Here is a 27,958-nt window from a genome sequence, read left to right on the forward strand (position 1 = left end):
CCACATATTTAGAAAATTTTCTAGAGCCACTTGGATGGATCCGTACACTTAAGGGGGTACTACACCCCTGCCCGATTTTGTGCCTATTTTTGCATTTTTCTCAAAAATTATAGCGCATTGGTGATAAGTAAGATACCGGTATGTATATTATGGGGGCAAGGACTACAACTACTGCACTGGAAATTTTTATTTCAGCACAGACAACAGTTGTGGATTTACAGTCAAAAATGAGGGAAAACCAATATTTGATCAATAAATCAATAACTACCCGGTACTTGCCTTGAGTGCAGTAGTTGTAGTCTTTGCCCCTATAATATACATATCTTACCTGTCACCAATGCGCTATAATTTTTGTGAAATATGCAAAAATAGGCACACAATTGGCCAGGGGTGTACATGTAGTACACCCTTAGGGGTACTACACCCCTAGCCAATTTCTTGCTTATTTTTGCGTTTTTCTCAAAAATTATAGCGCATTGGTGACAAGTAAGATGTATATTAGGCCGTATAAAATTAATATTTTGGTTCTCGTCCAGAGGATTTTCATGAATTGATGAGGGAGGGAGGTGTTTTTTGGGGTTTTTCAGTGTAAAATCAGCATTGTCTGTAGTTTTCGGTCTTTTCCAACAGTGCTCGAGGAATCGATGAGGCACTTTTTTTTTTTTTTTTCAAATGTGAGATTCTGAGGTATAAACCCCCTAGAGTACCACAAAAAGACTTGGAAGTGGTCCTTGTTCTCTAATAAACTTATTTATATGTATGAAAAATTCATAAATCATTCCGAAGTCTAAAATAATTTAAAAATTAAAAAAAAAAAAAAAATCTGACAAATCCCAGAAATTGAGGAGAGAGGGGACGAGAACCAAAACATTAATTTTATACGGCCTTATAGGGGCAAGGACTACAACTACTGCTAGAGTTGGGCGACTAAGTCGCCAATAGTCGTTAGTCGCGACTATTACTGATAGTCGCGACTACGACTATTGAAAACCAAAAGTCGACTAATGCAAGTATATTTTTGTGTTAAAAATTACTTTAAAAGTGCCAGTTATTCGCACCAAAACCAACCAAATACTAACATATAAACTGCGAAAAATGTGAAAAATGTTAGTCATTGTCTTACCAATAGTAACACTAACCAACAAGTAATCATAATGTCCATAAATCATCATTAAATTGGTGTTATTGACTTGTTGTCGAACTACTTTCCCACAAGATAAAAGCCGTTAAAAAACTTACTTAGAACTGTCGAACATCTCATTTTGATTATAATTTATGCAGCGATAACAGGTGTAGCAGCGTCATAGCGTGCATGTACAGACCCAGGTTGGGTGTTTGTACCAACTACTGAAGGTATGAGATTATTTCTACTTTGGAAGGAAACAGCGAGAACTTCCGAGAAGTGTTTTCCAAAAGGGAAAATTTAGGAAAATATTATTAGATTAGAAGTACTTTTCACGTAATTTCAAAAAGCTATGCTTATTGTGGTAACAGAATATTTAGAAAGCAACAGGAAAATAAACAAATTAGCTGACAAACAGTCGTAATGTTGCAATGCCACCCCTGTAGCGACAAATGCAGTAGTCTAGATGAAGTCAGGTGACGTAGGTCGGAGGTGAAAGTTAATCGTACATGCACGATGCAACACGTTCATGAGCATACCATGGAAAATATGCACTGCCATACCGGCATGTTTACATATTTTCATGCACAGCAAAACATGGAAACGAACGAAGATCGCTATTGGAATATTGAAGGTTTGAGAAATTATATGAAGTTTCTTGTGCTGTTGCTGGAAAGTGGCAAGTGAATTGAATTGAACAGAAAAGTTAGGCCTATATTACAGCATTTTACAGTCAAATATTTGCATCGCAAACGTGCGATACAGTGTAGCAATTTGTATCGCAACAGTGCTGGTTTGTGTAGCAAACTGTGATGCGATGCCGGCAATCACGGGTCCTGTAATCATACATTATAAATACTAAATTGCCACCAATCTTTCACCCGATTTTTCAGTCCAATTTTAACCACAGATAGTCGCGACTATAGTCGTAGTCGCGACTATTTGCTGTCGACTAGGAAAAAAGTGATAGTCGCCCAACTCTAACTACTGCACTGACAATTCAGCAACTCAAGGCAAGTAGTTATTGATTTATTGATCAAATATTGGTTTTCCCTCATTTTTGACTGTAACTCCACAACTGTTGTCTGTCCTGAAATAAAATTTCCAGTGTAGCAGGTTGTCGTCCTTGCCCCTATAATATACATATCTTACTTGTCACCAATGCTCTATAATTTTTGAGAAAAATGCAAAAATAGGCACAAAATTGGGTAGGGGTGTAGTACCCCCTTAAAACAATAGCAATCTTAAGGGATGTGGTACATATGTATGAACGTTTGGACAGTATTTATTGTGGGACATTAGAGCACATCAGACATATCGAATTGCATTCTGAATAATGAAGAATGTCCTTCTGATATCAAATAATTTTGATTTTTTGAAATTAGCAATGTAATACACATTTTATGGCAAATCATTAAAATTGATATTTTTGATATTTAACAGTACTCAAGTAAACTTTATAAATCTGATGATTTATATTTGAAGTGTATGTAGGTGGGATGAAAAGCCGACGATCAATTGAAAATTTTGACCTTTAGTATTGAAGATATGGATTTTTTTCCCAAAACACCAACAAAAATTAGGTCTTTTGGGAAAAAATCCATATCTTCAATATGAAAGGTCAAAATTTTCAATTGATCGTCGGGCTTTTCCTCCCAGCTACATACACTTTAAGAATATATCATTAAATTTATAAAATTTACTTCCAGGATTGTTATATCTCAAAAATGTGAAAAATATCAAATTTTATTAATTTGTCATAAAATTTGTATTATATCGTGAATTTCATAAAATGAAAATTAGTTGATATCAGAAAGACATTCTTCGTATTCAGAATGCAATTCGATATGTCTGATGTGCTCTCATGTCCCACAAAAAATACTGTCAAAATGCTCATTCCAGTTCCCTTAAAGATGTCAACCAAAATTTCCATAGATGTTTAGAATAAACAATAGGAATATAAGTTAGAGAATAAAGAAAATAAGGACTATTTGTTTTCATTATCCTCTACTGTGTGATGGATGCCGGTGCACTTATTCTTAGTCAGTTTTAATTTATCTTAATGTAGTTTAGTCTGTAAACTTTTATTGAGCAAAATAAAAACATAACCATTATAACAATTCCCGTTATTCTAAAACGAATGAAACTAACTGTTTATGTCTTCATGGCTTCAGTTGCGCATATACTGCAAACTGTGTGTGCGAGTATTACGCACTAGATCTGGTTCATACGCACACGTATGCATAGGGAAAAAACGCCTCCCTTCCTCACCAATTTATGAAAATCCTCTGGGGGATAATCAACAATTAATTTTATGTGGCCTAATGAAAAGCCAGAAATGTGGCACGCATGTTTTCTTGCAATCACAGGTACCCACAAACAGGGTCTTAGGCAGAATTCGAAGGTTTGGTGTGTAAATTCAAAAAACTGGGTGTGTAAATTAAAGATTTGTGTACAAAGTATATAGGCCATGTGGGCAAAAACTGGGTGTGTATATAAATTTGGGTGTGTAAAACCACTGTGGTGTAAAACACTCCCCACGTGTACATGGCTGGCTGCCTGAGTGCCTGAGCCCTTGCTCACAAAATACATACCAAGATTTGGCGCAAGTCTATTAGGATTCATGGTCCAAGGTGCTCTAGAAAAATGTGGAAAATAAACATGCCGGTATTAAAATTGTACTAATGCACTGCACACAAAGAGTATCCGTACACTTGAAACAAAAGCAATGTTTAAAAAATTAAAGATTTACAAATAAAGTTAGAGAATTTATGATATTTGTTTTTACTGTCCTGTGCTGTGTGATAGACATCCAATCACAGACTTTCTATTACGTTCCCATATTATTAAGTCCGATTCTTACTAACTCCAGATCGCAGCACGATGCGATGCTGCGGTGCTTTTAAAACCTCGCAGCATCGTGTGATGAAATTAAAATGTACATTTTAATTTCATCGCGCGATGCTGCGAGGTTTTATAAGCCTGTGGGGTCTGCATCTCCTTTTATGGTCATTCTGCCGACCTTGATTTCCATGAGCCAATTACAAGCGTGCACGGCTGCGATATCGCAGCGCGATGCTTTAAAGTTGAACAAAATCCAACTCCATCGCGGACTGAAATTTTTACCGTGCGATGAGAATTTTTACCGCCGAGCTCGTAAAAACCTGGCTCAGATTTCAGTTTTCATAGCATCGCAGTAAGAACCGGACTTTAGACCTTATAAAGCAGCCCCATTCTGATTAAGAGCGCTCCCGCCTACAAGGTCGACTTGGATTTGAAAAGACAGTGCCCGGCAACTTTTCTGTGTTCTATGATCTGTTTTTGCGTGATGTTGAAGCTACCATATTTCCTTTAATAAATGCCACTCCTGTAACAAATTTATGCACCCTCCATTTAATGAAAAAGTAACCAAAATCCAGGCTATATTTTGGAGTATGCATAAAAAATTCATCATTAATATGTCAATGTTGGCCTTCCACAATCGCTAAACCAGTTAATGGTAGAATTTTACATACACTCCAAGATAGTGAGAAGAGAACCAATCAGAGCAAACGTTAGTAAATCACTAGCCGTGCATAAATAGTGTACAATTGCACGGGCGGGTAGTACGCGCAGTGCTTTAGGACGCGGGTTGATGCATTTATATTTGCTTGCATTTTCCAACATTTTTAGTGACAATTTTGTTATAAAAATTGCAACAAAAGTCACAGGATTTTTTTCTTCTTGTGTACGTTAATAAATGCATCATATCACTTGTTGCTCGAGAAATTGTACAAAATAATGCACTTGTGCTGAGATGTTGATACATCTAATGCACGAGCCCCGAGCATCTCAGTACATGTACGTGTGCATTATTTTGTACAGTTTCACTCTCAACAAGTGATACGCATTTATTAATGTATATAATTAGTACGATAATCATATTCTTGCTTTTAAGTTAAAATGCACAGTTTGTTATTTCATAGTATTTACTGTGATCTTATTCCATGCGCATCACCATGTTTTATTTGAACCTGGAAGCAAACCAAAGAAGTGAGTGATACAAATTTTGTGATTTTCGGTCCAATTTGTTTAAAGCTTTTGTTGAAAATTAACGCCCCCTTTTTGAAAATTTCACACCTGGTGCGTTTATAATTGGAAATATGGTATGCTAGGTTAATTGTTATTGTGAATGTGAATAAAAATTACAGGAAAACAGATTGAAGTATTGGTGTCTTTATTGTCTTTATTTATAAGCTGAAAATGATTGATTTTCTGTCGTTATTAGATAAGTTGACATGTGTTTCCATTCATTTGTCTGAGGTAAAAAAAAATGCAGGGTCACCGGGAATTCCCTGTGTACTGTACAAATATTTGCTACTCGATTGGTCCCGACAATCAGTATACCAGAGAAGATCATTGTTTAACTCATTTTCATGTCATGCTTATTGCTAAGTAAAAATTGGAGTTTCCTCAAACATAAAGCAACTTTATACTCCCTACAATTACGGCAGTTAGTTACGGTAATGTATAATAAAAAAGCAGTAAATTAGTTGATAAGTTCCGTATGTCCGACATTGAAGTTTTCAAGAGTTTGAATAATTATTTAGCATATTTTGGTTTTAAGGTTTAGTTACGGTACCTTAAGTTACGGTTTATAGGGGCTCCCATTTTCTTTAGAAAAAATAGAAGGGGTCATAAAATATACATGTATACATCCATATCAAAAGGATGCACTTGTCAGCTGTTACATGTACATGTATCTCTTTTTACATTGTAGGAAGGAATAAATTCCAGACTCATCTCAAGTGAAGATCACTTCAATCATCCCCAGGTCACATCATAGGAATGTTATCTGTATTCCTAAACCATGTGACTTGGGATGATTCGAAGTGACCTCCACTTCAGGTAAGTTTGGAGCTATTGTGTATATTGAGACATACCGTATTCGTCCGAGTATAGTCCCACGTTCGAGTATAGTCCCACCCCCCATTTTTCGAAAAATTCCAGAAATTGTAAAAAAAAATTATCAATTTTCATATTAAAAATACAAAACATCTTGAATTTAAAAAAAAAAAATGTTTAGGTCAACCATGAATGATACCAAGGACGCTCCAAAACCAGAAAAAATAAAACTTAAAAAAAAAAAAAAATTTTTTTAATATTCGAGTATAATTCCACCGCCCAATTGTGAAAAATTTTCACCTAAAAAACTGGTGGGACTATACTCGGACCAATACGGTAATTGTATTGTAGCCGGAAGGGCTTTCAATATGAATGTACACATGTATGTCCTTAACTGGAGTCAATTTTTTATGACTCCCCATGTCAGGATGAAAAATTGTATAACCCCCCATCTCAGTTTGAAAATTGTTATGACCCCTTCTGCGTACACAGTCTTGAAATAAATTGTTCCTAAGAGCAGGCAAAACTTTTGATTGTAAGTGTAAAGAATGTGAACGCAGCTTTGAAAATTTTGGTTGTAACTAAAGATGCACACATGTTGATTTTACATAACTAATTCATGTGCAGCATATATGAAAATTTTTGGTCTCAAACCCACAGTAATTGTATACACATTCCTACACCTCACTGGCGGCCATAGCTGGGGGCCTTCCATCTATTTTACGCGATGCCAGTATCACAGGCGTGCAGCGTTTACCGCCCCCGTGACGTGACGCTCCAATTAATGCGCTTGCGATGGGCATCTTGGATCGCAATCCAAACAAACTAAGCTAGTTTGGCTCGGATGGCCCCCAGCTATGGCTCGTCGGATTCGTCTATAACCCCCTATGTTTGTTCAAAATATTGACTGCCTTATTTTGGGGATAAAAATTCCATGACTCCAGTATATTCATGATCCCACCTTCCGAAGAAAATGACAACCCCCTTAGGACATGGAAGGTTAGAATTAGGGTTAGGACTCCCTCTTCAGTAAGGATTAGCTTTTTGGCTAAATAAAAGAAATATGACAAGGTGTGTTTGATTCCAATACTGAAAAAAAATGATGACTCCCGTTGCACTGCTACCAGGCCTGTACACAGACGGGGTGCGGGGGTCGGCTGCACCCCCCAAAATTGGATCGAATTGGGCAAGTGTGTTCCAAATTTTTTGAAAAACAACCAATCACATAGCCACTAATCTCTACCACGTCTGCAATAAAGTGAGATCATCGCGCATCCACTCGTAAAATGATCATCTGCCGTAAGTCTGATCACTGACCTCATAGGCAAGGGGCAGCCTATTTATTTGTTAAATAATCACACAAAGAGGTACGGGGCAAGCTACTTTGTTGCTAACTCTCCGCAGTTGCATCAGCAGATAGGCGAGGTCTACTTGTTTTCTGTTGACAAGGGGCAGTCTTCAAACCTTTAAATTTAGCAGATAGGCAAGGTCTGCTTGATTTTCTGTTGACAAGGGACTGTCTTCAGTGAACAGCTCTTTTCAGAGCCACCAAACCTTTGAATTTAGCAGATAGGCATGGTCTGCTTGTTTTCTGTAGACAAGGAGCAGTCTTCAGTGAACGACTCTTTTCAGAGCCATCAGTAGGCAAGGGGCGGCCTACATATCTCATTCTTAAAAGTACTTTGTCCTGAAGAAGTCAGAGCTACTCTTGATGAAAGGTTGACAGTTCTAAACTTGTCCGATGGTGAACCCGCTACAAACCCACGAATTGTTATGAATTCCTGTCGTAAAGATGTGTCTATAGATAGTTAATGTTTTGTGTGTGTAAATTAAATACTGGTATATTCAAGGAAGGTGACCTGATTATATTTGGAAAATCAAATTCTTTAAAACTTGTAACATATAATATAAAATGTTGTCCCTGTCAAAGATTCATGCAAAAAGAACACGTAAATGTTCCTTGTAAATGCGACTACTTTCTTGTGGAATTACTGACACTACAGCGTGATAACTGGTGGTCTATGGTGTTTTTATTTCATGATAATCATCATGATCATCTGATAAATTAATGTATCAAATGACAGATCCTATTTTTCTCATTAACATATTGAAATTAGGAGTTCCAAATCGGTGTATTTCCGAAGATATTATCAAAAAACTGTTGAATTAGTCTCAAACGTGGTATGCAACAGTCGAGACTAATTCGAGAGTTTTTCGATGATTTCTCCAAAAATATACCGATTTGGAACACCTATTTCTTTGTTTTACCTCATTTGTTGGCTCGACATTAAAAGGGGACATAATGTGATCAGTGAAAACTAACATTTTGTGAAAAACAAATAAGGATCGCATTCTCTATGGAAATTGCATATTATTGCTTGAGTTTTAAGTATTTTTGTTTTAAATTTTAAGGTCACAATAATGTCACAAGATCTGATACATACACAATGAGTTTACATTATGGAGTGGTTTTGGATGTTTGTTTTGTTTTTGATAAATTTTCTAACCAGTGAGCTTTCATGATGCAGCAGTGTTTTGGGTTTACATTCGGCTTCATCATGTTCATGGTCACTTCCTTTCAACCAGTAGTGTGGATAGTATTGGATGAGAACCAGAATTGGAATGCCCGGAACAGGATCAATTAAAAACTACTTATTTCTGGGTTAACCTCTTTCTGTTATCCTGCTGAAGGAATTATTGCTAAAGGCCTTTCCTAGAATTTCTGAATTTCTTTGGAGTGCTGTGCTTGATTACATTTGTAAATGTGGCTAATTGTCCCCGTCTTCATTCAGAAACGGGACTACTAATTAACCCTATTAACCGCAACCAGGTCTCGCTAAGCTCACTATTAAAACCACTGTGCGTGCATGCATTCCATGTGACTTGATGGCACAATCAGCCTAAGTCATATATACCCGGGGAATCACTGCCCGGGGCAGCCTAATCTCAGTGACTACAGATCGGTGATCTTCTGTGTGGCATGCGAGGGGTCCCAGGTTCGAATCTTGGGGGGACCAAGTGACTTCTTTCTTTACCTTCTCTCTTTTGTTGTTTCTTCTTTCCCTTCGGATAGCAAAAAACCACGGGTAGGGCCCAGGGGTAGGGTTGGGGTTAAAATGAACTAATTTGCTTCTGTGGGTAAAGGTGTAGCCTTCCTTTGACAGTTTGTTCCATGTGCTTTTAAGGTGGTACTACACCCCTGCCCAATTTTGTGCCTATTTTTGCATTTTTCTCAAAAATTATAGCCAATTGGTGACAAGTAAGATATTATAGGGGCAAGGACTACAACTACTGCACTGGAAATTTTTATTTCAACACAGACAATAGTTGTGGAGTTACAGTCAAAAATGAGGGAAAACCAATATTTGATCAATAAATCAATAACTACTTGCCTTGAGTTGCTGAATTTTCAATGCAGTAGTTGTAGTCCTTGCCCCTATAATATCTTACTTGTTACCAATGCGCTATAATTTTTGAGAAAAATGCAAAAGTAGGCACAAAATTGGCCAGGGGTGTAGTACTCCCTTAAATAAAATGGATTTCATTTGGGACACAATGGCCCTTGGGCACAGTGACAAAGGTCATCACAGGCATGGCAGAAAAAAGTGGGCAATACATAAAGCTCATTGCCGGGAAATTTTTGGTTTTTGACCAAAAAAAAAAGAAGAAATACATACTGGAAATATGTCATACTGGAGGGAAATTTGGTAAAACTGGAGGAAATTCTGGATTGCTTGCAGGGAAAAAAACATTTTTTCAGCCTCTGATCACAGGATCATTCAAGGTCATTTTGCAAATGTTCCAAATGCTTCAGCAGGGAGGTTAATCGCTTTCTGGGTGCTTCCTCATCAGCAGCTTCCTCGTCAGCAGCTTCATATTTTTATGCCTCCACCGCGAGGCATACTGTTTTTGCAATGTCCGTGATTCCGTGCTTCCGTCCGGATGCTATATCTTGGGAATGGATAGGCGGATTGACTTCAGATTTTCAGGATAGGTGGGTCATGGTCAAAAACTCTGGCTACTTTTTTTTGGGTGTGGTTCAAGGTCATATACTGAGGTAAAAGGTCATTTGAGGTCAGGGGCCCATTTTCCTTATTTACCTCTTTTTTCGGAGACTAGGGGTCGCACGTTCCTCAAACTTGGTTGGTGGGTGCATCTTGACCCCAGACAGAACAAGTTTGTATTGGTTAGTGGGTCAAGGTCTTCTGAGGTCATGCAGGGGTCATTTGAGGTCAAATTAGCAAAAATAGTCATATGGCCATGAAACTTGGTAGGTACAGTCAACATTTAGAGCCAAATTTTTGGAAGATCATTTTGGGGTCACCTAGGGGTCATCTGAGGTCAAATTAGTAAAAACTGTTGTGTGGGCATGAAACTTGGAGGGTACAGTCAACATTTAGAGCCTAATTTTTGGAAGGTCATTTTGGGGTCATCCAGGGGTCATCTGAGGTCAAATTAGTAAAAACTGTTGTATGGGCATGAAATTTGGTGGGTACAGTCAACATTTAGAGCCAAATTTTTGGAAGGTAATTTTGGGGTCACCAGGGGTCATCTGAGGTCAAATTAGTAAAAACTACTCTATGGGCATGAAACATGGAGGGTACAGTCAACATTTAGAGCCAATTTTTTGGGGTCACCCAGGAGTCATTGGAAGGTTGTTTTGGGGTCATCCAGGTGTCATCTAAGGTCAAATTCAGTCTCCTCTTTTAGGCTTGAAGCTTTGTATCAACTTGTGAGTGCCACATCACTCCCTTTGGTGGAGGCATCACGGTCGACGCTTTGCGTCGAAAACCGCGACATCCGAGAACCGCGGTCCATCTAGTTGTCTCTGCTGTTTATGCCCAGTTAATGCCATGTCTTTAAAAAAAATCGCATTCATATTTACATGATAGTTATGTGCTCGTTGCGAGCTAGCTATGTGCTTGGTACGAGCTATTATGATGACCATTATGATCAAGCGCAAGTGCAAGCGTGTACTTGGAACAGAACATGCGCACAGTTAGCTCATGCGAGCTTGCATGCACCACTTGACAAGCTCACATATATGTGTGAGCTTGCAAAAAGCAATCAATTATGATAAAAACGGTTTAATATGTACAACATCAAAAATTTTAGGTTAAATAGGTTGTTATATCTTTTTAACCTAAAATTTTGGATGTTGTTGTTGTATTAAACAGTTTTTAACTTATATTTTCCTTGGTTATCTACATGCTTGCTGTTAGCTCGCACAATCTTGCATGCACCACTTACCAAGCTTGCAATGAGCTTACGAGTACGCATGTAATGAGTTTGTAAAATTACACAGCGCTCAATGTGCAAGAATTGGCAAATTCCTGCACTGCAAGTGCAATGTAAGTCTATACCTTAAATAAAAGGGTGTGTAGTTCTTATGTATGTCCAAGCCTAAAATAAGAGGTTGCTAGTAAACAACCTAAAATATTTTTGGGCAAAAAATTTTTTTTTCTCTTTAAATCGCACTATTTTGTGGTAATATATAATAGAAATAAAGGATGCAGCATTATCCTTTACACCCAAAGAATGTGTCCTCTGCAATAAAAACGTTTAAATAATTGCGCCTCACCCATTATTTACGTTTTTACTGCCTCGGACACATTATTTGGGTGTAAAGGATACTGCATTACCCTTTATTTCTTAATTACGTTGCAAGTAACAAAATGACTGCCTGTTTCACCTGAACAACATTCTAGCTGTTTATGATTGAATTGACCCTCCCCCACTTCAAAGTACAAACATTAACAAAAAAATGACAAAGAACATCCCAAATTTACAAAACAAAACTGTTTCAATATGCTGAACATATCATATACTTGAACTTTCCAAATTACAAACTCACCATCTTTGAATTCTCCAAATGACCCTCCACCACAAAGTACAAATATCACCAATTTAATACATCATCATAGCACACTACATCCCAACTTTACCAAACAAAACTATTCCAATATGCTGGAGTTGACAACTTACCATAGGCCTAATTGAACTCTCCTAATGACAACTCACCATATTTAAACTCTCCAAATGACCCTCTCCCACTTCAAAGTACAAACGTCCCCCAATACATTGACACAGCACACCACAGCTCGACTTGACTATAAAACAAAAACTCTTCCAATATGCTGAAGGTAACAACTCATCATAAAAACTCTTCCAAATGACCACTCACCATATTGAACTCTCCAAATGATCCTCTCCCAATCTATGTACAAATATACCTGATACATCGACAATTCAACATAGCATACCACATCCCAACTTTACCAAACAATACTCTTCCAATACACCACAACTCACTATTATACTTGAACTTTCCAAATGATATCACCCACTTCAAAGTACAAACGTCCCCTAAGACATCAACATAACATCACTAAAACTGGGCTCAACCAATGCTGTAATATTAAATGATGTACATGTATGATACATGTACTAAGTTTGTTTGGCTTATAAAGCGGAAATTATTCGGGTTTTGTTACTGCGCGAGTCAATAAAGTCTCAACTCACGCTCGTGTAAATTCTCATAAGCGTGCGATAGTCACGCATTACGCAACAAACAATGTGCGCAAGCACTGTGCCCAATAGCATGCATTACGCCATTCTATATCCGCCTTATATACATGTACAACTAACTTTAGTATACAGTACACAGTATACAGTACTACAGGGGCGGCGCCAGGGTATTTTGATAGGGGGCAAAACAATTTTGAAATTTGTTATGCATCGCGATAAGCGCTGCCCATCGCGCTTATGCGACGCAGAGGGTGTCTGAGGGGATGTGCCCCCCCTCAGAATTGGGAAAATTTTCAAAATGAAAGCACAAATGAAGCCATTTGATGCACCATTTTCACCCCTTTTAGGGTTATTTATTTATTTTCTAACCGCATATTTTTATGGATTTCATTCACGGGCCCGACTTTCAGCCCGCTGGTTTTAGGCAAATCCAGCACCTTTTGGCAACAGAATAAGTTCATGGTACAAATGTGCGAGAAGTGAAATATGGTGGAAATGTAAAATAAAGTCGTAAAATAAAAAATTGGCACTTTTTAGTCTAAAATGGCCAAATATGAGGTTACTTTAGTCAGAAACCAGGAGCGTTGGAAAGTGCCCCTATGATCACTAAAAGCGAAAAGGTCCACTTGGCGGCGTGAAGAGAAAAAATGCTTTTTCAGTCAGAAAAGGACAAAAATTGCCCATTCGGGAGTGTAGCGAGCGAAAAATTAGGTTCTTTATGCTTTCTTGGTCAAAATTTTAGGAAAAGGTCCAAAACAGGGCCATCATTTCAAAATCAGCCCCAATAAATCCTGGCTACGCCCCTGGCGGCCGTAATGAAGCCAATTGCTTATATTTACGCTCAGATATTGGTGCATAATGTTTACACTATTTCTGATACAATGTGATGAAACCCCGTAAAAGTTGTGTAATATCGGACTGAAAGTAAACTTATTTAAAATGATTAATTGCTGCATGACACAGACTTGCATGTGTTGCCGCGCCAAGAAAATGACGTAGCCAGGCTTTTTCCAAAGTTGTTGGGAGAAAAGGCAAGAGAGAGGCCATGCGACTTTTATGGGGGAAAATTTGCCGAAATGGGCCCAAAATATAAAAATCAACAACTTAATAAAACCGCGTAGGTCAGCATTCCACAAGGGGCAAGATCCGAAGGGGGGAGTTTCCTCCTTTTAACCATGGCCAGGGAGGGGAAGTTCTCCTTTTCTTCTTCTCCCTCCTCTCTTCTCTCCCCTCCTTTTCTCTCTCTTCTTCTCTTTCTCTTTTCCTTTCGTTTACCTCTTTTTGAAAATTATAGGGGAAATTGCCCCCTTGCCCCCCCCTGTGGTGCCGCCCCTGCAGTACTAGTATGCATGGCTGCTGAATTCAACAATCTCAAGGCGAAGATTTTTTGTGAAAAAAGCATTTTTGAGGAGCTTGATTGCACCAGAGCTCCTACAGCTCTCCTCAACAACATTTCAGGAGTATGATTTACTGAGCTCATTCAGTACTTGAATTCCTATGTTTTAATACAGATTTTAAAAGATTGAGCTCCCTCCTTGGTGAGCACCTTAGTAAACTCAGGAGAGTGATTAATAGAGCTCTTGCTATTTTCAAAAATGAAGGCCTGGATCTTTCTTCCAGAGTCATTGTTGGTATGCTCCCCATCAACTCTTCACTGTTCAATACCCAAGAAATATCTTTTAAACTTGAACCTTTTAAAAGTTATTCAGTGGCGTACCGTGGCCGCCCCTTCCCCGGGGGGCTGAAGAAAATCCAATTTGCCGCCCCCTTTCTCAACAGCCCGAAAAGGTTGCCCCAATTTTTTTACGGTCGTTTGAAAAGTGAAGAGCAAAAAAAAAAAGAAGAATTTATAGGCGCTACCGCCCCAAAAGCAACACATTTTGATGTATAGTACAATTTTTTACATTTTCCGCCTTTTTTCTTTACTAATTCTTTTTGCCGCCTTCTTCTTCCTGCCGCCTTTCGTTTGGCCGCCCCTGCTTTGACCCCGGGGCTGGCAGCCTAAGCGCCCCAAAATACGCAAAAATGTTATTGGTAGCTTTATGCTGGTTTCATACTTTGTGCCGCTTGCCGCTGAGCGGCATGACGCTTCATCATGCCGCTTGTACTTTTCTGCAGCGGAGCGGCACACCGCTGAACGGCAGCGGCTTGACTCTGAAAGCCACTCTTGCCGCTCAGCACTGCTCCAAAATCGTATTTTGTTCTCATACGTCAGAGCGGCACCGCTCCGAGTTGACTTGAATTCAACTCCCAGCGTTGCTGCCGCCGCGGCAAAGTGGTGGAGTGATTGACATAGCGGCAAGCGGCAGGAAAGTATGAAACCAGCATTTAGAGATAGATGCATACGCACATATCTGATCTGGCAGTTGGTGACCTCTTGACCTCCCATAATGCACTACTGCAAGTGACCATAACACAGATTATTAATACACAGATTGGAATTTTCCATGCCTGTGCCCTCTAAGCGTACTCGAATTCAGCTGACGCCGGTACAGCGTACAGGCCTGGCGGCATCGCTTATCTTACGCGCGAAGTTGCATCAAATAATGCACAGGGACTTTGACTGTTGTACGCGGTCTGTTGCTCTTTTATCTGTGGACCATAATTAGCCTCAAAACATTGCAAGCTCGCAAATATATTTTGCAAATTATAAGTGCAAAGTTTACGAGCTCGCATAATGCTCTTGTAAGCTCACAACATGCTTGTGCTATTATGTGAATAAATATTATTATCAGCTTTTGCATGTAAAAGCTCGTACGAGTATGTGAAAGCTTACTATTGCTCATTACAAGCAAACAAGGTTTTTGCAAGCACACACAAACTAGGAACGTGCTTTTACGAGCACATAATTATGATCACATTTTTGTAAGGGATAGCTGTGTTCACATTGTTGGACATATGCCCAGCAGAACTTGGTCAGTGCAAGTTGCTAAGAGTAGTGGCCACATTAGCTTACAAAATCACACCAACAGACTGCATGCACCCTGCCAGAAGTATGGCATGAACATAAAGCATCCCAAAGACAGAAATCGTGCTGATCAGCCGATCCCAAAAGACCTTGGACATCAAGATTGACAACACCACCCTCCAGCAATCAAAGTAGTTTAAGTACCTGGGCAGCATCTTTACTGAAGATGGGAAGATAGACCGAGAAATCAAAACCAGATGCCAGAAAGCAAAAAACATTAGAGTTGGGCGACTATCACTTTTTTCCTAGTCGACTAGTCGGCAGCAAATAGTCGCGACTACGACTATAGTCGCGACTATCTGTGGTTAAAATTGGACTGAAAAATCAGGTGAAAGATTGGTGGCAATTTAGTATTTATAATGCATGATTACGGGACCCGTGATTGCCGGCATCGCATCGCATCGCATCACAGTTTGCTACACAAACCAGCACTGTTGCGATACAAATTGCTACACTGTATCGCACGTTTGCGATGCAAATATTTGACTGTAAAATGCTGTAATATAGGCCTAACTTTTCTGTTCAATTAAATTCACTTGCCACTTTCCAGCAACAGCACAAGAAACTTCATATAATTTCTCAAACCTTCAATATTCCAATAGCGATCTTCGTTCGTTTCCATGTTTTGCTGTGCATGAAAATATGTAAACATGCCGATACGGCAGTGCATATTTTCCATGGTATGCTCATGAACGTGTTGCATCCGACCTACGTCACCTGACCTAATCTAGACTACTGCATTTGTCGCTACAGGGGTGGCATTGCAACATTACGACTGTTTGTCAGCTAATTTGTTTATTTTCCTGTTGCTTTCTAAATATTCTGTTACCACAATAAGCATAGCTTTTTGAAATTACGTGAAAAGTACTTCTAATCTAATAATATTTTCCTAAATTTTCCCTTTTGGAAAACACTTCTCGGAAGTTCTCGCTGTTTCTTTCCAAAGTTGAAATAATCTCATACCTTCAGTAGTTGGTACAAACACCCAACCTGGTTCTGTACATGCACGCTATGACGCTGCTACACCTGTTATCGCTGCATAAATTATAATCATAATGAGATGTTCGACAGTTCTAAGTAATTTGAGTTTTTTGACGGCTTTTATCTTGTGGGAAAAACACCAATTTAATGATGATTTATGGACATTATGATTACTTGTTGGTTAGTGTTACTATTGGTAAGACAATGACTAACATTTTTTCACATTTTTCGCAGTTTATATGTTAGTATTTGGTTGGTTTTGGTGCGAATAACTAAAGTAATTTTTTAACACAAAAATATACTTGCATTAGTCGACTTTTGGTTTTCAATAGTCGTAGTCGCGACTATCAGTAATAGTCGCGACTAACGACTATTGGCGACTTAGTCGCCCAACTCTAAAAAACATCACCTTCATGCTTGGGCTTATACTTTCCCACCCAGCCGTACCAATGGATGCAAAAAGAACAATCATCAAAGCAATCTATACTCTGACTCTCTGTTATCAGGCACAAACATGGGCTATGAACAAAAAGACTGAACGGAAGATCACCACCTGTGATGTGAAATGCCTACGAAAAGCTGTAAACAAAACAAGACGGGACAAAATCAGGAATGAAGTCATCAGAGACATGGTTGGCACCAAGCCTATGCTAGACCAGATTGAAAGCCATCGCATCAAATGGTTTGGTCATCTTATGCGCATGTCCTCAAATCAACCAGCCCCCTGCAGACCTACAACAGCAAACTGTCGGGTACCAAGCCTGTAGGAAGACCAAGAAGAAGATGGATTGAGGGGTCAAAAAAATCCTGACAAGGTACAACACCAACCTGACAGATGCTACCCATGCAGCCCAAGACAGACGTCCCATCATTTCCCTGCGACTCTGATTGATGACATAAATATCAACACATATTTTTGATTAATAAATGTAAGAAAAATCATGTGATTAGAACATCTATCACAAAATTTAATCCAACTTAAAAAGAACTCCGTCCATTTCAACTCGCCCATTTCAACTCGCCCAATCCGCCCTAACCCAATGATACATGCCCCTATCTGTAAATTTTGAAAAAATTTCAATCCGATCTGAGTCAGTCTAAATCGGTCCGGGATATTTAGGATTTTCGGGTTGCCCCGCAGGCCAGGCGTTATTTCAATACTCGCCCAGGTGTGCTCTATTGTCTCATTTAACAAGGATAAGAATCAATGAAATTACAGGGAAACGATTTGAGGTTAATAACTGCGCATCGGTTATTTGGAGGGCATTGTGAAAAATCTAAACATTTTGCCTTTGGAACCGAGGAATATGCACCCGAGGGATATTCCGAGGTCCAAAGCAAAATGTTTAGATTTTCACAATGCCCGACATATTACCGATGCAAAGTTATTAACCTCATTCATAACCGTCACTTTGATCTCTTCACTTTACAAAATAACACGAAAATAGATGATTTTTACATCTTCCCTTTCCAAAAATCGATCAGGCTAAAACAGGACGACCAATAACAAAAGTGCGCATCACAATCTGTGCAAATATGGTAGCGCGCAATCCAAATACGGCAGCCAGGGCGCACATAGTTTGTTCGACGCACAATACGGTGCTCGCAGAGGTAATATCTACTTTCGAACAATTACGCATTTTGCGGTCAATTGTGAGATATTAATGACCTCGATTTGCGTTAGCGTTTTACATACATACATACATACATTAAATTCTTAAAAGGCGCAATATCCAGTATAACAAATAACTAAATGTAATTGGATCGCACGCATCACGTTTATTAATGAGGTTATGAATAACTGTTTAAGAATACCATATGATAAGTATAATGATACTAATTAAAACAAAATTGATTCATTGATAGATAATTATAGTGAGAATGGTGATATTGATGGCTGTAATGATAATAATGTACATATTTATGCTGGTTATGTTTGTGAAACCAATTTGTTTCTTTGAGATATTGAAAAACAATTAACATTTTGAAATAATAAACAATATTATGTCAGTTAAATATTATTTTATAACCTTTTTAATTATTACGTACACCAACATTTAAAACCACAGGTTTCTGGTCAAATAGTAAAGCTGCAAGATGTACACATAGAATGAAAAAGAATTGAAAATTGTGTAGTCGCATCAGATAATTTATGCCTGCTGTTGTAGAAGAATATGTCACATGTACTATCATAGAAATTTAAATAAAAAATGTATGAATATGATCAGGCATGTCAGGCATGTTGTATAACCGCAGCTCACATCATTGGACAAGCCCACTGTCTGTTGTCTGGAGTATTTACTGAACATGTTACGTTTGTCACAGATGATAAACAACCCAGAGGCTTCAGTGCAATTTCCTGGAAATTCAACCAAGTCGGGTCCACCTACACCTCCAGTATGTGCGTATGCATACTGTGTATAGGCAAGCATAGGAGGAAGGCTGGCAGGCAGGCATTCAGCCTGCATACTAGTCGTGATGATGATAACTTGCATGCTTATGTATGCATACCTGTTAGCTGATGACTGCTGCTCCTGCTCTAACCCTTCCACTGCGGGTGTACATATATACGTACATAGGCCATGCATATTAGTTAGCTAATATTAGGAGGGGTTGTCAATAATAAAGATTGGATTGATTGCATGTCTACAGGGGCATCGTGCAGAGTGAACCAGCCCTGATTTGCCCGTTTTGGGGTTAAAGTTGGATTCCAGTCAATACTAATATTATATTTAGAGCGAATTTTATAGTCTTGTGCCTTTAAAATAGTTTTTTTTTGGGGGGGGGGGATTATGAAAAGTGTACCACTAATTGAAAAATGCTGTTTCTTTTTCTTCCTCTCCCCCCTTCTTTTAATGCTTTCAATATTTACAATGTAATTTAGTAAACAATGACATCTGTTAAGCTACATGAGTTATGGAACAATTAATATATCTGTCATGATTAATGCGGTTTTAATTACCCTTGTTTTACTTGCTGTATGATGGAGCATCCTATGAGCCAGCACAAAAGTCAAAAAGTCAGTTTGTTGATTGGGATTGTATTGCGTTGTGTAGGGTATAGATAGATAGAATCACATGCAATGGGACTAGGATAGGGAGATACTGGCTGGGATGACATGTACATTATACTGACACACACACACACAAACGTAGTTGTCACTCGGATGGTTGGTTAGTTGCATGCTTGCTTGCTTTAGTCGGGATCTGCAGGGAGTACTATTTTTGTTAGGCATATACTGTATGTGGGTGTAGTATGTGTAGGAAGGGATCTATATTTGGTTCAAGACTTGATTATACGTATCGGGCTCGAGTGTTGGTGGTGTTGATAGCCGGCTGTTGTCCTTCCATATCAAGTTATCAGTGCAAGATGAGGCAAGGTGATCATGGTCATGTTATTGTTTTTGTCCCGCCACAAGAGATATGCTGTTTTGTACTTCTTAAAAAACTGTTTTCCTTATTGGGCAATCAGTTGGTGGAAAAAGGAAACAAACACTTTTGATATACATGTATGTATAAAGATAAACAAAAATAGAACTGTTATTATTATTATTATTATTTTTTGTTGAAAAACAGTGAAAATAGTTGAGAATTGTGATGTGTTCCCTTGTTATTTTGCTGTATCGGAAACTGTTTTTAACAACAATTGAGCTCTTTGATTAAACAGCAAATGTTATATTTTTTTTAAAGTTCAGAAAAAACCTGTATCCTAAACTGAAAGACTGGGTTTGATACAAAAATAAAAACTAACATTAATGTGAAGCAGGGTTTTTGGGCTAAGGGACCAAATTTCACTAAAATAACCCCAGTGAAACATATTTTCAACGGCAAAAAGTTCACAAGAAAGGCTATTTTTCATAGATTTTGTTACAAATAAACCCTGTATTTTGAGCATAATATTAATAAGAACAGTGTAAACATGTGGATCGCTTGATTATACTGGTTGCTACAGTCAGAGTACAGATCCCGATTCATGGTGTACCACCATAGGTTAAATGTGAGACTAAGACTAAGTCCAAGCTTAATGCATGGTGGTCTCATCAAATAAGACTGAAATCAGACTGGAATTATTATAACAGATCAATTAGTGCCAGTGGCTGCACTACGGGGTGGGGGGTATTTCCCTGCCCAATATTTTTCTTGCCTTCCCCCACTTTCAAGGCGAAAACCCCCAAATTGCACAAATTTCCCCTTTTTGCGACAATTTTGGGCAAAATTTGTTGATTTTGCCCCCTGAAATTAATTCACTCCCCCCCTCAATGCCCCATGCCCCCCCCCCCCACAAAAAAATTCCTGGTGCCGCCACTGATAAGCGCAAGATGAAAGTTGTAAATTCATGTCCAAGGAGTGTCTGACAAGATCTACTGCTTTATAAAGATGATTACACTGTAGATTGACTAAGCAGGAAAAAAGAGTCACACCATTGGGCTACCTAATGAAGTGTTACTTGGCACTATGGTGGTAAGAGATTTGCTTTGGAATAAGGGGTCCTGGGTTCAATTCCCAATCTTGTCTCAATTTTGTAACTTTGATTTATTTTTTAAAGTAGAGAAATCAAAAGTCCGAGATAGAATGTAAGTGCCCTTGTTCCTGGTATCAAGAGGCAAATAGGTGCTTGTGACGTGATGTCAATTCACACCTAAGAAACGTTTAGTAGCGTTACAAGAGGGGTAAGTCAATCAGTTGATGTAAAAGTTAACTCAAGTAAACTTGCTTTTTTTAGTAGTTGGTGATTCTACTAATGTATGTATTCCTTTATATTTCCCCCAATCTTTTTGTACAGGTTGATTTGGAACCACAAGGAAGGCTACATGTCGTCATTGAATTACAAGGGTCATCTGATGGTAAGGATACATTTGTTAAGATGGTGCTAGTGAAAAAAAGTAGACCTGTTATCGACACATGAATTCTAATTCAATACTGCGTCGGGGGATATGACAATCGAAACTCGTATGGAGATCCAAAAATGCTGAAAAAGTCGATAGAAGCTTAAAATCACGCAGATATAAGTTACGATCGCCAACTTCCGTTGTAAACATACTTCTGTGTTCGTTCTACTTCGGGTTCGGGTCAACTTGGGGGGGTAATTTTAAACTTTCCGATGAAAACAATGATTTTTTTTCTTTTTGATGTGTGTGTCGTAAAGTGTCGAAAAAATTTCTCTTGAAGTGTCAGATTTAGGGCCATATGGACGATAATACGACACATACGACAGTCGATAACAGGTCTTAAAAAAAGTGGTTGATTTGATGGTCTTGACAAGGCAATAACATGGATCTTGACATAGTTCTCTTAAATTTGTAATTTATTCTGTATTTGTTCATGTGATGATAAAGATTTATTGTTCTAGGGGCGAGATGATCCAGGTTGCTGCCTTGCCAGGGGTATTGCCATCTTTCACTAAGATTTGAGCCAGTCAGTGTTTTCTCTCCTAGTAGGAAGATTTGCATGAATGCATGTTGACGATTAGTGAGACAAGGCAAAAATGCAATAAGGTAGTGGTAGGAATAAATTCTGTCATTATGAGCATAGTCTTCTGGCTTCTAAAGACTGCAACAAGTTTTGAACAAAGACTTTGGGTAGTCTGCTAGTGAATTTCTCTTTTAGGATGGTTGGTTATGTTTGTATGTACTCGGCTGCAAAAAACAGGTGTGTATGTGAACTGGGTTGTGGCAATCGGTTTGATCTCTTTCACACATGTATGAATATACTGCTATAACCCACCCACTCACAATTCACACACCTACATGTACACATGTGTGCTAAACACTGGTGTAGGTTATAGCTAAGATTCAAACACTGAACAGTTCCTGTATTTCAAAGAACTTCATAATTGCAATTTCAATTTTCAATAGGTACTAATAAATGCTCAGTCCACCAACACAGTAATCGATAATAAACTCACAAAACTGTGATATTATTCACTTACAATGATGCCAGTATCACAATAGTTTCAATCTCTCACCTTTATCCAGAAACAATTGAGCTACAGCACCATTGGTGCTCTTGTTTTCAAGCGCAGACTGACCCTGCATGTATTGTAGACCCCAACTCTAGTCATTGCTTATAACACCTGTAAAACTGTTAACATAGTGAGTGCATTCACAAAGAAATATATGTCCTCCCATCACATCCACCATGTAATAGATTTATGCAAAAATTCTAAATTAATTTGGCTTCAAAACTATGTTCATCTACATTATAAAACATGCATTCTACATCTACATTCTACATCTAGGACTCCATTTACAGAGTCTGAAGTCGACTTTAGTCAAATTTAAGCTTGACTTTGTGTGTAAACATGGTCGCTGCATATTGACGTCGACTTCTAATGTCGACGCAGAGCAACATTTGTCAAATTCAAACTCGACTTCAAACTTGACGTTTGCAGTGTAAACGAACACACAAATTAAAAGTTGACTTCATTATGGTTATTTGAAACATGAGCAAGTGAGGGCATAAGAGTCTAATTCACAATTTGTTTTGAAGTCGACTACCGTGTAAACACCCCGTCAAAAATAATCTATGCTAATCCTGAGTTGCGATCTAAGTCAACTTTACTCTGTGTAAAGGGGTCTAGATCTAGTCATCATGTAATACATGCTTGATGATAATGCATGTTTGCTTTGTCAAGATCTAGATTTCAGTAGGCTATGTCAGCCAGGGGAAAACCCCTTGGGTTGGCTATTTTTGCATTGTCATGGGGAGTGTAATATTGTATTAATTTTAAGGCTTTTTTTTGTTGCTATATTCCAAAGAACTGTATTCAACCCAAGTTTCCTCCGCACGTGTGCCCTCTGTTCATGTGACAACTGTATGGAAAGGGTACCCTTTTTAAGGCACCTGTAAAACTTATTCTGTCAAATGTGTTACAAAATTGATAGGATAATGATTTTTACTTCAGACACACATTAGTTTTTGGCTCTGAGCGGAGCTTATCAGTGCCTTTGTCATGCAACTAACTAGCATTCATTTTCAGGCCACAATCGCTGTTGGTTTTATGCTAAGGATCATTTAATGACTGATATGAAGACTTAAGTTTCGTTTCTAAGTTTGGCTAAGTTATTTTTGAATCGATTGCACTCCAGATTTTATTGAAATTCAGGCGATAAAAGTATTATTTTTGGGTAAAAAAGACCAAAATAGTCACGATAATCGAGTTATATCTTGGTTCCCTGTGTGTGCTAGAGATTATTCTGGTCTGTATAATTTGAGATGCGTAATACAGCCGGAAACCAATGGAGGTACATTTCTTAAGATTTAGTTCAGATCAGAAATTATTTGACTACTTCTTAACTTTTCTTCACTATTTCTTTATAATTTAAATAAAGAGATAGGTAAGGAATGTCAAAAAATAGTCAAGAACATGTCTGAATCTTGAATAAATCCCGAATAAATCTGAACAAATGACTTTTCTGGGGACTATTTGGCTTGCGCAAGTGCAGTACTGAAGCACTGTGCCGATTTTTTTGTTAAAGGTCACGTTTTTACCGATAAGCTGCGATGCTCAACAAACTTCGTACTTTTCTATGAGGCTATTTTGAACCAATAAATCGATTAGTTTTTCTTGATTGATGACATCACCATTTCTGAACCAATCAGCAAACAGTTTTGTGTGATTGATCGATTCTTGCAGTAGTCTCCACAGCAGCCAGTTTGGTTCCACATTTTTGTGGAGGAGCGTAACCAAACTGGCTGCATAGGAGACTAAGTTCACTGACCCACTGACCTTGCAAACTCAACCACAGAGAGCTACGGTGCATAATCGAGGTGAAAATACGCTAGTTTGTTTACCATTCTGAGCCCGGGTTCTGAGCTCGGAAACAGGACGGTTCGCACCCTTTCAATTTCGGACCCGTGCACTTTCGCCCCTTTCAATTTCGCACCCGTGCACTTTCGCCCCCTTTTTAAACCGCGGGTAATGTGCTGCTGTTGATTGATGATGCACGATCGATCGTTTATAAAGTTTGTTAAAAGATAATTATAATGCAAAAATGTACATAGACTAATACAATGTTTCACTAAGAGACAAAAAATTTATAATAAATGAATATGATAAAAATAATCTGCATTCATCCTCATATCATTGTTATTCTTCTTCTTATTATTATCATATTATTATCATTATATTATATTATTAAATAAACTTTGTTTATATTATTAACATTGTTATTATTATTATTATCATATTATTATTATTATCATCATATTATATTATTAAATTAACTTTGTTTATATGTTTTGTGTTACTTCCCCATTGGATGTTGTGTCATACTTTCATTGTTTTTAATTTTATCCATTGCTTGTTGACACTTGTATCCTTTTGGATCCATCCTTTGGTCGTCAGTTGGAACAAATTTTCACTGTTTTTATACATATTATAATTAATAATTAAATATAAATTTATTATTATTATTACTATTTATTATTATTACTATTTTTATCATTGAATTCTAATTATTTCATTATTTTTGGTAAGCCTGCTGCTAAAATATCTGGCCTGTAATATATACTGAGAAAAAAAATCGTTCCTCTATTTTGTTATAAAATATCCTTTCTTTCCTTCCTTCCCGGGTTTATCATGACTTAATAAGTGCATGCCCGACACTATAAACATACTACGCAGCACCGCCGGGAGTTCAAGCAATCGATCGTGCATCAATCAACAGCAGCACAATACCCGCGGTATAAAAAGGGGGCGAAAGTGCACGGGCGCGAAATAGAAAGGGGGCGAAAGTGCACGGGTCCGAAATTGAAAGGGTGCGAACCGTCCAGCATTCCTGAGCTCATGAGCTTCTGGTAAATGTCATTCCGAAGCATTTACGAGCATACCATAATATTTTTTTTGTTAAATATAAAGATGTTTATTTAAGTTATTTGTAAAATTCAGCGATGGACTTAATCTAGAAAGTGGTTTGATTTTAGTTGTAAACGCGGGACTCGACCGGCATGACAAGTTGAACATGTGAAGTTCCAAATTCGGAAGCCATGTACTACTATTCCAATTTCCATGTACGTAGGTCTCACACGAACTGCTCCGAGGTTATACTATACTGTTACTGACTACTAGATTGTCTACTTTTGTACTTTCGTAAGTGATGAAATTGAAGAAAAAATCATGAAGTGAAATCTATCAGAAATAAACACTGATGTGATGTATAGGCTAGTCCTGCTTAATCGGAGTACAGCATCCAGTGACCAGGCAGATCCAGATCCGAACAGAACTTACGATTGTTCGGTTGGACCGGGTTCAACACACATGATGACACAACAGACATGTCAGGACAGACCAGTTTTGGTGTTTACAAAAAAATGCAAATGATCTCAAGTCACAAAAATTTGTTATAAAATTTCATTTTTTGTCTCGCCTCAGCTCAGTATTTCTGTCTGTCCGGGGGTGTGGATGTCCGTGTGTCCGTCCGGAGCTGTATCTGGGGAACTGTAACACCTACGGGGACGCTACTTGGTGGGAGGAAGGGTATCTAAGTTTGCTCCGTAATTGTATGTTTTCGGTGAAAAATAATGCAAATTAACATAGCTAATTTGCATAATTTATGCGAAAATCAGCGCAGATTGATAAAATTTCATTTCTGAACTTTGTTCAGGATGGGACTTAGTAATCACTATTTCCGTCTGTGTGTGGGGTGGGATGTCCGAATGTCCGTCCGGAGCTGTATCTGGGGAACCGTAAGACCTCACGGGGGCGCTACTTGGTGGGAGGAAGGGTATCCAAGTTTGCTCCGTTATCGCATGTTTTCGGTGAAAATATGCAAATTAACATAGCTAATTTGCATAATTTATGCGAATATCAGCGCAAATTGATAGCGGCGCATGGTAACGAAACCTTGTGACAGGAATGATACACACCTGCTGATCATGATCACCTGATTAGTTTTTGGCGAAAAGTATGCGCATTTAGTTGTTAACTTGCATAATTTATGCGGAACGCAGAACTACAAAATGGTTGGAAATCTGAAAATCCGCCTTGCAGGATTGAGTTTTAAAGGCGTCTTGAGTGCGATTCGCACGCGCCATGCACGCCTGAAAATACGCCGAGGTGCGATTTTTCGCACACCTAAAAAAAAAAAAAAAAAAAAAAAAAAAAAATTTTTTTTTTTTTTTTTATTTTTATTTAGAATGTCCCTGGAACTTAAAAATGTCCCTGGAAATATTTTTAATTTTTTTTTTTAAAACTTGAACAAAAATTACAAAAGATTTAAAAAAATATAAATTCATGTTCAAAATAGGCAAATTTATAATTGATGTTCACATTACAACCTATTTATGAAGTAAAGAAGCATACAAAACAAATGCATTTTAAAATCATTCATAGATTATTATGTGAACATAATTTACAAATTTGCCTATTTTAAACAAGAATTTATAATTTTTAAAAATCTTTTTGTAATTTTTTTAAATTAAAAAAATTCCAGGGACATTCTAAAGTTCCAGGGACATTCTAGGGACATTCTAAATCCAAAAAAAAAACTAATTAAAAAAAAAAATTACAAATGACACTAGCAATAAGTCCAAAGTCCAGGGACATCTATGCAGTATACACCATTCATTACCCCAGAGCTTTTACCATGGCCATTAAAAAAAAGTACATGTATGTTGTCACAATTGCTAAGTTTTAGCTGAAAATGAAATCATAGTCATACACCAGTTTTGAAAAAAGCACACCTTGGTTTATTTAGGTGTGCGATTTGCAGCACACCTAAAAGCACACCTCGGGTTATCCAGGCGTGCGATTTACAGCACACCTGTCACATTGCAAAACTCAATGCCTGGCCTTGTGAAGCTGTTTCTGGGGATCCGTAAGAATGCTAAGCCCTATGATGATGAAACGTGGTGGGGGTAGCATGACCAGAGGATCTCGACCTGATTCGATTTTCAGCGCAAAATATGGTAATTACCTACCTAATTTGCATAATTTATGCATAATATGCAAAAACCTTTTTTCTCGGAGACTAGGGGTCGCACGTTCTTCAAACTTGGTGGGCGGGTGCATCTTGACCCCAGACAGAACAAGTTTGTATTGGTTAGTGGGTGAAGGTCATTCGAGGTCATCCAGGGGTCATCTAAGGTCAAATTACTAAAACTGTCGTATGGGCATGAAACTTGGTGGGTACAGTTAACATTTAGAGTCAAATTTTCTGACGGTCATTTTGGGGTCATCCGAGGTCACTTAGGGGTCATCCGAGGTCAAATTACTAAAACTGTCGTATGAGCATGAAACTTGATGGCTCCACTTAACGTTATGAGGCAAATTTTCGGACGGTTATTTCGAGGTCATCTGAGCTCACAAGGGGTCATCTGAGGTCAAATTTCTAAAAACTCGTATGGGCATGAAACTTGGTGGGTACAGTCAACATTTAGAGTCAAAGTTTCGGAAGGTAATTTCGGGTCATCCAAGGTCACCAAGGGGTCATCTGAGGTCAAATTACTAAAACTGTCGTATGGGCATGAAACTTG

The 27,958-nt window shown here is 38.1% G+C and overlaps 1 protein-coding gene across 1 annotated transcript in view; it reads left to right on the top strand.

Moving 5' to 3' along the window:
- Positions 1-27,958, top strand: part of LOC140153549 (protein kinase C epsilon type-like) — a 133,524-nt gene that overhangs the window by 3,714 nt on the left and 101,852 nt on the right. The window contains 1 exon segment of the mRNA XM_072176328.1: positions 21,267-21,327. Within this exon segment, the coding sequence (XP_072032429.1) occupies positions 21,267-21,327 (61 nt within the window).

Source organism: Amphiura filiformis, chromosome 5, assembly GCF_039555335.1.
Source record: "Amphiura filiformis chromosome 5, Afil_fr2py, whole genome shotgun sequence".
NCBI lineage: Eukaryota > Metazoa > Echinodermata > Ophiuroidea > Amphilepidida > Amphiuridae > Amphiura > Amphiura filiformis.